Source organism: Cicer arietinum, chromosome 5 (genome assembly GCF_000331145.2).
Source record: "Cicer arietinum cultivar CDC Frontier isolate Library 1 chromosome 5, Cicar.CDCFrontier_v2.0, whole genome shotgun sequence".
Classification (NCBI taxonomy): domain Eukaryota; kingdom Viridiplantae; phylum Streptophyta; class Magnoliopsida; order Fabales; family Fabaceae; genus Cicer; species Cicer arietinum.
The window spans coordinates 77,016,045-77,026,848 of record NC_021164.2 but is presented as its reverse complement, the minus strand read 5'-3'; the positions used below and the strand labels follow the sequence as shown (position 1 = coordinate 77,026,848).

At 27.8% G+C, this 10,804-nt stretch overlaps 2 protein-coding genes across 2 annotated transcripts; both read left to right on the top strand.

The window, feature by feature from the left end:
* The first annotated feature begins 327 nt into the window (after nt 1-327).
* Nucleotides 328-1,093, top strand: LOC101494488 (AP-4 complex subunit mu-like). Its single transcript, XM_073368163.1, has 3 exons — nt 328-394; nt 491-595; nt 668-1,093. Exons 2-3 carry the CDS (start codon nt 518-520, stop codon nt 812-814), a joined length of 225 nt encoding a protein of 74 aa, XP_073224264.1. The 5' UTR covers nt 328-394; nt 491-517; the 3' UTR covers nt 815-1,093.
* Nucleotides 1,094-6,776: 5,683 nt separating this feature from the next.
* LOC101494692 (alcohol acyltransferase 9-like) lies at nt 6,777-9,451 on the top strand. The gene is made up of 2 exons (XM_004500929.4): nt 6,777-7,391; nt 8,411-9,451. Exons 1-2 carry the CDS (start codon nt 6,957-6,959, stop codon nt 9,326-9,328), a joined length of 1,353 nt encoding a protein of 450 aa, XP_004500986.1. The 5' UTR covers nt 6,777-6,956; the 3' UTR covers nt 9,329-9,451.
* Nucleotides 9,452-10,804: the final 1,353 nt, after the last annotated feature.

The window sequence follows — 10,804 nt, the reverse complement described above, 5'->3', positions numbered from 1 at the left end:
ATCAGGTTGATTTGATTTGGGTTTAATGTAAAAATATCGGGCTGAGAACTCAACCCAACCAAAAAAAATTGATCAGTTTATATATCAAATTTGACCAAAATCAATCTTCCCCAATTTGTGAACACTCCTACTTGCACCAACCAACTTCACGAATAAATTAAAAAAACAAAATTGTCATATATGAGGCTATTAACATGATAAAATTTCAAAATAAATATCGTATATGAGACAAATTGACATTTATGAAATATAATTATTATACATTAGATAAATTCTCACTCCTAAAAATTTTAAAATAATTATAATATACGAAATAAACGAGATTTTAGATGATTGTAACTTCCATGAGTCTGTACACCTTGATAGTTTTGATGTTGACCGAACTTTGTCTTTGGTAAGTGCATATTACATAAGCTTAGCTACATAGAGTAATACAGTTGCATATTATACTTTTGAGACCCTTGAATAATTACTGTCAATTGTTTGATAGGTTCCACCAGATGGTGAATTTCCTATCATGAATTATCGTATAACTCAACCATTTAAGCCACCCTTTCGTATTAACGCATTGATTGAAGAAACAGGATCACTCAAGGTGGTTTTGTTCTCCCTCTAATTCTCTAAATCTCGTTTTTAGTTATTCTGACAATCTGCTATACTTTAATAGGCTGAAGTGACCATTAAAGTGCGAGCTGAATTCAACTCAAGCATCAATGCTAACACTGTTCTTGTACAGATGCCACTTCCAACATTTACAGCTCGGTATTTAAATTTTCTTTCTGATAATTGTACATATGATCTTAGTCATAGTTGACAGGAACGATACTGTAATGGTTAGGATTTAGATTTCTAGAGCCCGAATATTGGGACGGCCGTCAAATAAGAGTCTTAATATAAAATTAAATGCTCAATGATGAAAGATTCCATCATAAATCAGAACTGCATTTTTTTGACATGCTGAGTGGAGTGGGAGGAGATTGCTTGCTAATGCTGGCGCTGACTCTATGAAAAAAAAAAGTTTCAAATTGGTTTACAAAATCGGATAATTTAGCCATTGTCTGATGTATTTAGCAAATTAGACAACTTAGCATCTGTTTGACATGGCAATTAGTTAATTAACAACATATCTCGTCATGTAAACAATTAACGTCCACGTTATTTTCATCAATGAAGCAAATTAATAGATAGATTATTTTGTCTGGTGCCATTCAATTCAAGGGTGTTATTTATCTATTTTTTAATTTAGGTTAAATAAATTTTTGATTCCTATCAATATACTATATTTTACTTTTAGTCCATTTATAATTTTTCTTCAAACAATAGTCCTTCAAATATTTTCTATTAACAATTTTGGTCTCTATTTTTAAGTTAATTCATGTGTATTAATCAAAATTTGAATTGATTTTTTACAACAATTTTACAATATTATAAGAATCTCCCCTATTAATTTTAGACTTTTATAACAAAAGATGAATTAAACAAAAAAATCGTATTTAATTAATTATTTATTAAAAAAATTGAAATATTTGTGGAGAAGATTGCTATAATGTTATAAATATGCATAAACAAATTATTTAAAAATTTAAACGATATACATGCTCGACCCTACAATTTTAGAAGACTAATAAGTAATTCAATCAAAATAATATTGAAACACTTAATCAAAAGATTTTGTTTTTTTTGTTTGTTTTTTTTTTTTTTAATTATTATTCAATACACTTCCCACTGAAAGCACTAGCCATCAGGTCGCTTTATAGGCCCACATGAAAGATATAAAGTGTTACCAACATGGTTATCTTAGGATCCATGATAGATGTCACACTCACTTTCTTGGTGGGCACATAAACCATATCTTAGGGCTCAGGTTACATCATCATTTTATTTTCATATTTTCTTCATACAATTACTTCAATTTACTAATCCGTTTTATAATAAATATCATTTGAATAAAATAAAATTATTTTAAATAAATTTTATTATAAAATTTTATTACAATTTTAGTTACTTTTTTAATTATATTATTCAATTATTATTTTACACATTTCTTTTAAATATTAATTCTATTTTTTTATTTATGATATAGAAAATACACTTATAATTTAGAAAAATAATTTGAAAAAATAACAATTCTATTTCATTTATTTATAAATAAACATTTTGTAATGTATGCTGTTACAAAAGTAACAAAATGTGTCCTGTTTTATTTTATGCAAAGGCTATCAAATAGGAGCAGCATCTGATGACTCGTATTGGCTTGATCTCCAACATAATTGTGCTCATTGTTATTGCTGGAATTTGCCACTGAACAGTACAATTTAGGTGAAATTAACTTATAAGTTAAATTCAATAATATTTGATTTGATATAAATTTATATTAATTATTAAAATTTGATTATTTTTAAAAATAAAAATATTTAATGTGATGATTTTCACATGATCGTGATATCATATGTATTCAGCAACTTTATTTTTAAAACTATTAATAAAAAAGAGTTAAATATATTTTTACTTATAAATATATCAATTTTATTTTTAAAATTTCTTTAAAATTTTGATTTTTTTTTAATTTTCTGTCATTTTTTATAAAAAGTCATGTTATATGTTTCAAGTGACTTTTTTGATAACACATAATTGATAAGACTTTAAAATATAATTAATTTAATAATTTAAGTATTTAATTTTAAATTTTTAAATAATTTATTTATTTAAAATATAATTATTAAATTGTTGAATTAAATATTAATTAAATAAATTAATAATATTTGAAATTCTTAATAATGACATATCATAAAAAAAGCCAATAAAAACATACAATGTAAATTTAAAAAAGCATTGATCAAAATTTATAATAAAAAATTTAAAAGAATTAAACTTCAAATAAAACTTTTAGAAAGACTAAAAATAAAATTAATATATTTAAATAAATTAAAAATATATTTAACCATAATAAAAATTACTAATATAGTCCACATATTCATTCATACAGAAGTGTTTAAACAAACATCTAATTAATTGTACTAAAAAAAGTAGCTAGTGACATAAGTGAGTGTTTATTAAATGCTTAACAAACAATATCTAGGCATGACAGGATTCATGGATACCCGTCCGAGTTATTGGTTTTGACAAAAAAAACCCATTTTAATAAGAGGTATCTTAAAATTCTAAATCAGGACAAAAATGAAGATGATGAAGTTGATACCAACTTCACACCCACACCTCACTTGTTAATGTTTTTCTATTTTTCTATTTTATATATATATATATATTCTCATTTATTTTTATTTAATAATTTTTAAATATTATAAATTTTAATCTATATTGTCAATAGAAAATTTAATTTAATTATTATTTAATAAATATATTTAATTTTATTATTAATATATTTAATAATAAAAAATATGTTTCTCAATTAAACTTTTCTATATATAGGATGGGGGCAAGGGCATAGTACGAAAATCCGACCCTCACCAGAATTTAGGAGAAGTGGGGACAGACTCCCCCTCGCCCCGCCTAGTTGCAATAACTAGCAACACCCCCACTCTAGCATCCTCAAATCAACACCATTTTCATTTTGGACCACATAGATTTAGAGAACAAAATATTAAAGCACAAAATGTTTTCTTAAATGTCGTTAATTTATTATAGGCTTTTAATGTTTTTGGAGACCACTGTTTAAATCTAAAAATTATTATTTGATTATTTATTTCAATCATATAATTTAAGTATAAAATCTTAGAATGTGCAAAATTAAGGATATTTATATAATTTTTTAAAGATTATGATTTATTATAAAATTTATTTATGTACTAATGTTTTGGTCGTATGGTTAATCCACGGCTCTGATCATAAGAAATGCACTCTAGTTTATGCTTCTCTAGTTTTGTTTTACCGGATCTATTCATAAAAGTTAAAACTCCTGAACAGTTAAAGTTTCAAAATTACCATTTACAAATTATCTTATAATTAAAAGAGATTGATTTTATATATTTTTTTCTTCATGTGACATTTGTACGATGACTATTTTCTTTTATTTATTTGTCATTTTATGTATTAATTTTAAAATTGTAAATCTTTTATAAAAAATAAAATTAGTGCATTTATAATAAGATATTTAGTGCATGATTCTATTTCGATCTATAATATTACATAATGCATTAATATATATTATTACAAATATAAATCGCTTCTTTTGTAAAAAAAAGTAAATAATAATCACATATTAAAACATGTCAAAAGATTAGGTGATTCGAAATGAAATCATAGGTAGCATCATAATAAACCTTAAATTGCACAATATTTTACTATATATATCTATAATATTTGGACTATAACAATAATAATAATAATAATAATAATAATAATAATAATAATAATAATAATAATAATAATAATAATAATTATTATTATTATTATTATTATTATTATTATTATTATTATTATTATTATTATTATTATTATTATTAACATTATTATGCAGAGTTTTTTATAATGTTAATGATCTTGAAATCATGTAAGCTCTCATATTGAAATAATATATCTATCTTTATTTCCCCCTAAGTCTATGTTTATTTGGTCTCTATTTTCTTATTATCTTAGATCGATATCTTTTCGCTTTCTACTTTTTTCAATGATAAGTTATAGAAAACCCGATTTAAAATCATGAAAGTCAACCCTAATGAATATTGTTTCTTCTTCAATGGTTCAAATCAAAAATATATGTTGTGTAAGGACGAACTAAAAAGCTGGTTACAATCACATAACTTAGAGGTAATGTCTTAATTATTAATTTTTTTTAATTTCGTCTAAACCTAAAGCAATTACAATCTTTCTTATAAAAAAATGTAAGTGTTGTTAGATAATATTATTATATATTAGTAGTAAGGGTATTTTAGACAATTCTAGACAATTCTAGACAATTCTATTTTCTTATATATATACTCAGTGTAACCCTATTAACTTCAGTTTTTGGTTTATTATATGATATGAAACCCTAGAGCGGTTGTTTTCTCTTCTTCCTCTTTCTTCCTCTTTTCATTGTTAACATGGTATCTAGAGCCTATTTCGATCCTCATTGAACGATCCCGCCTCTATTCCGCTGTCGAGTTCCCAACAATTAGGGAATATAATTATAGTTTCTCTTTTCTAACATTCCAATATTCAGTGAGATTTTCCGTGTCCTAATTCTGCTTTACCCTTTCTTTGTAGCTTTTCGTTTATTTTTAGCTGATCAGTAAAAAAATTTTATTAGGGTTCTATAAACCTTTCCACAAGCCATTAGGGTTTGACGCTCTAACCAACCGAGCTAAAAAGAACAATGGGTGGTAAAGTTTACTTTGAGAATCATTATTATTTGCATGGTTATTGGGGGAGTTTGATTGATCGTTATGAAGAGATGATTGAGAATTATCATCCTGGGATCTACCGTAGAGAAGAGAGAAACTATTTTGATAGAAAAGGCAACCACCAAAAGAGAAAAGAGAAGAGTAACCTTGTTCCCGATTTTGTTAAATCAGTCTCACAAAAACATCGATTGCGCATTCGTTAACCGTTGGATTTGGCTGATTTTTGGACAGAAGGTTCACAACATTCAGGTCTTCGTCTTCAACGGTTGGATCGGTAAAACAACGTCTGTAGGGGGAGAAATCGTGTTCGCACAGCACCAGGTTATCCCTAATTTATTTTGTCTCAGTGGTTGTGTTTGTCTCATTATTTGTATGGCTTTGAGAGAAGGTTTGGAGGTTCATTGTGTTGTTTTGAAAAATGGGTTTTGTGTTAATTTGTATGTTGGGACTTCTTTGGTTGAAATGTTTGTGAGAAGTTTGGTTTCTTGGACTGCTATTATTGTTGGGTTTGCTAGGTGTGGGGGTATGAGTGAGGCCAGGAAGCTTTTTGATGTTATGCATGATAGAGATATTGTTGCTTCTAATGTTATGGTTGATATGTATGCAAAATGTGGGGAAATTGGAAAAGCTAAATTGCTTTTTGAGGAGATGAATGAAAAAGATACATCGTCGTGGAATGCTTTGATAAATGGTTATGGTGTCAATGGTTGTGCGAAGGAAGCGTTAGAAGTATTCGCAGCAATGTTACGGGAAGGATTTGAACCGAATGAGATAACAATGACTAGTGTGTTATCTGCTTGCAACCATTGTGGTTTGGTAGAGGAAGGAAGAAGATGCTTCAAAGAAATTGAGAGATTTGGAATTGTGCCTCAGATTGAGCATTATGGTTGTATGATTGACCTTCTAGTAAGGGTATTTTAGACAATTCTAGACAATTCTATTTTCTTATATATATACTCAGTGTAACCCTATTAACTTCAGTTTTTGGTTTATTATATGATATGAAACCCTAGAGTGGTTGTTTTCTCTTCTTCCTCTTTCTTCCTCTTTTCATTGTTAACAAGTGTTAGTGTAGAAGAGCATATGTACCATATTAATACACTAATTAATTTGTTGGAATATAAAATACGTTAATGTATGAATTTAAAAATCGTTGAAATTACACATTAGAAAATTCTTATATTTTGAGTAGTTTTCAACTCTATAATTACTAAATTACACATCACATAAAAAACATAAGTATTTGTTTCCATCATTTTAACCATCATATTAAGATTGTAATTAAATGACTCAAAAACTAAGATATATATAGCCTCCAATCATTAAATTGAAAAGGAATCTCATCGTACTATAATTAATATCATTTATTATCATTATCCTCCCAACTCAAGAAGAAATTTCAGAATATTGTCGACATCTTTTGTCTCAAAGATTATTTATATTTATATGTGTTTTTGCAATCCACTCTTTCATGTATTATTCACCTTTTCATTCAGTCATCTCATTATTATCTATTCCCTTCTTTCTCTGTTTTTCACTCTGTTTATTATTAATTGATCATCATCAACATCATAAAAAAACACATGAAATTAAGTTTCTCAAAATAATAAAAACATGTCAAAATCTTTGGAACTCCCTGATTGTATCTATCCATGTCACCCAGTAACTAATATTGCACCAAGTGCTCCAACTCCAAAACATTCTCTCTATCTTTCTAATCTTGATGACCAAAAGTTCCTTAGATTTTCCATTAAGTATTTATACATCTTCAAGAAATCTGTGAGCTTGAATCGTTTGAAATCTTCTCTGTCTAGAGTTCTCGTGGATTATTACCCTTTAGCTGGAAGATTGAGGAGATCTTTCTCTTTGGATGATCACAAGCTTGAAGTAGATTGCAATGGAGAAGGTGCTGTTTTTGTTGAGGCTTTTATGGATATCACTGCTGAAGCATTAATTGAACCTTCTAAGTTACCAAATAAGTCATGGAGGAAGTTTTTGTATAAGGTGGAAGCTCAGAGTTTCTTAGATGTTCCTCCTCTTATAGTTCAGGTCAGATTCTTTTTCTAATTATTTATTTTCAAACTCATGTTTGTGTCGTGAAATTATGGAAGTTCTTCCAATGGTATGTAACATAATATTACCACATTAATTTATGTTGGGAAAACCACCCAACAATTTGCAGTTATATGCATTGTTTAAATCAACGATGTCACTTTATTATAATGGTCATTTAATTTTTTTTCGTCTTAAATGATTCGTTCTTACCATAAACTTAACCATTTAGTCCAATTGCATAGTTAGAATTTCGCATAAGTTAAATTCATATAATATATGATTCACATCTTTCCTTAAGTTTCTTAATAACGCATCAACAAAAAAGTTTTCATAATAATTAAACAAATGTTTAATATTTTAATTCCTTTGGGAAACTGTTAATTTTTTATTTTGTAAATAAATATTAATAAGTTAATGATTATATTAATTTTTTGATTTAAAACTGATATCTCTTTCCCATTAAATTTATCAATTGAATTATCTACAAAAACCTTTATAGAAAACGTTATTAATTATACATATTTAGTATCAATTTTATATTGTCAGTTTGTCCAGACAATTTTGTGAGTTAGTAGTTAGTTAGACGATGTTTATAATTTATTTACAAATAACATTTGAAGTTTTAATCAAATATTATACTAGTAGGATTACAAATGTGTTGGGCGGTTGGCTATATCACCAACTAGATTACTCGAGTGACTGATTAAGAAAAATAAAAAAATAGATAATGAAATGTTTAATATTATCCTACATAAAACAAATTTTAGTGATTGTTTGGGAGTAGAAATCTAAGTAGCTAAGGCTATTCAACTAAATGACCATCAATTAATTATAATTAATTAAGACCACTTAAATTAAAGTTACAAATATAGACCAAATATAGAATAAAACTTTTGAAATAATTAATTAAATCTATACCAATGTTTATTATGACCGGAGAAATTTAAGAATATTTCAGCATATAACACTGGATTGTAGTTTAAAGAAGCTAATGGTTTGTGTTTCCGTTGCAGATAACAACTCTCCGTTGCGGGGGAATGATTATGTGCCTCGCAATCAACCACTGTCTATGTGATGGCATTGGCACATCTCAATTTCTACATGCTTGGGCACAACACAACACTACAACTCAAGCTGAATTGACCATTACACCCTTCCATTCACGACACATGTTGAAGCCACGTCACCCCCCAATAGTAAATTACCATAGTCCAGGATACACCAGAACAGAACTAACCCCTCAAGTGAACCTCCTCAAGTTATTACAGTCACAACCCTTAGTACCCACATCATTCACCTTTAATCCCTCCAATATTCTCAATCTGAAGAAACAATGTGTACCGTCACTAAAATGCACTACTTTTGAAGTAGTTGCGGCACACACGTGGCGCTCTTGGATTCGATCAATGAACTTATCCTTACCCTCTAATTTAGTAGTGAAACTTCTTTTCTCTGTTAACGTCCGCACCGTATTAAACCTACCAAAGGAATATTACGGAAATGGGTTTCTATTAGCGTGTGCGGAAAGTACTATAGAAGACTTAATTGAGAATAACTTGCACCATAGTGTGAAATTAGTGCAAAAGGCCAAATCAACTGTGAATGATGAGGAATACATAAGATCAACGATTGATTTATTGGAGGATAAGATGGTAAAAACCGACGTTTCAACCACTTTGGTTATATCACAGTGGTCTAAATTAGGGCTGGAAATGGTGGATTTTGGAGAAGGGAAATCATTGCACATGGGTCCTTTAACAAGTGATGTTTATTGCTTGTTTTTACCGGTTATTGCCGGTGATGCTAATGATGTGAGAGTGCTTCTGTCTGTGCCAGATAGTATGGTTCAAACTTTTCAATATCAAATGAATAAAAGCTGGGAAGAGGAAAAAGAAAATGGATATCATAAGCATCAAAATCCACTTTTCTAAAGATGTTACGCTTTTCCTTTTTATTTTTTTTACTTAATTATGAGGTTTTATTGCTTTCTTTGCAAGAAATCAATTTGTGTAATTCAATTTTAGTGTATAAAATACGAAAAATATACCACTAAATTGAGTGTGTGATAAACATAATTTTTTTTAGAAAAGTGGAACCACTCAAGAATTTCATAAAACAAAAAACATTAAAATAGAAAAAGAAAAAAAATGCACAATCTTGAGTGAAGTATTTCAACATTGTCATTCATATTTTATATTTTAATTATGACTAATGTTCGTCTCCTTATTTTCTGCATTTTATCGGAAGTTAGCCTTATTATTATTTTATCGAAGATCAATTTCAGATAGTGTAAAATTGAGTGAATGAAAATTAGTTTCCGTAGTATATTTTACATTATGGAACAAAAATGAGAATAAACAATATTTTTCTTTCATCATTGTCCCACATATTTGTTTTAGAAAAAAGGAAACTCTGTTATGGATCAAATAGAAAACCCTATCTAACAATATGAGAAGTTATGAAACCAAATGGAAAACAAACTCAAATGAAAAGTTTAGGCCCGTGATTTCGCCGAGTATTGAGCACGAGATTATATTTTGAACTTAGACGCACACATATGATAAAATGTAAAAAATAAAAAATTATTATATAAATAGTAATAATAATAAATTAATTTTTTTCTCTTCTAATTTTTTATCACTTGTGAGTGTGTCTTAGTACAAATTATATGTGTTTGTGACCATATGAGTGTTGCTTGTTGAGAGATTTATTAAACTTTCAATTGGATTCAATATAGAGAAGCAACAAGACCCTTTCACCATTCATGATTAAAATTTTAAGTTGCAACCAATTCGAGTGAATCTAACAGAATCAATAAATTTCTCAATTGAATTCCATTTCAAATCATTGCTGAGAATATTTAATGTTGAATAGTATGTCGAGCTTGATTAAATCTAATTGAAAGTATTTTGGAAAAAAAAACAATAAATAAAATGCGAGTGAATAGACAAATTAGTTATTGAAATTATATGCTACGGTCAAATTAGTCACTGAATTTTACAAAATGATCTATCAGTTGATTTTTCTCGTTCAATATTTTGATACGACATTACTGAATATATGATTTATTTGTGTTTGTGACCATATGAGTGTTGCTTGTTGAGAGATTTATTAAACTTTCAATTGGATTCAATATAGAGAAGCAACAAGACCCTTTCACCATTCGTGATTAAAAATTTAAGTTGCAACCAATTCGAGTGAATCTAACAGAATCAATAAGTTGATCACATTGCGTTGAATTCCATTTGAAATTATAGCTGATAATATTTAATGTTGAATGTATGTCGAGCTTGATTAAATCTAATTGAAAGTGTTTTGGAAAAAAAAAACCAATAAATAAAATACGAGTGAATAGACAAATTGGTTATTGAAATTGTATGCTACGGTCAAATTAGTCAATGAATTTT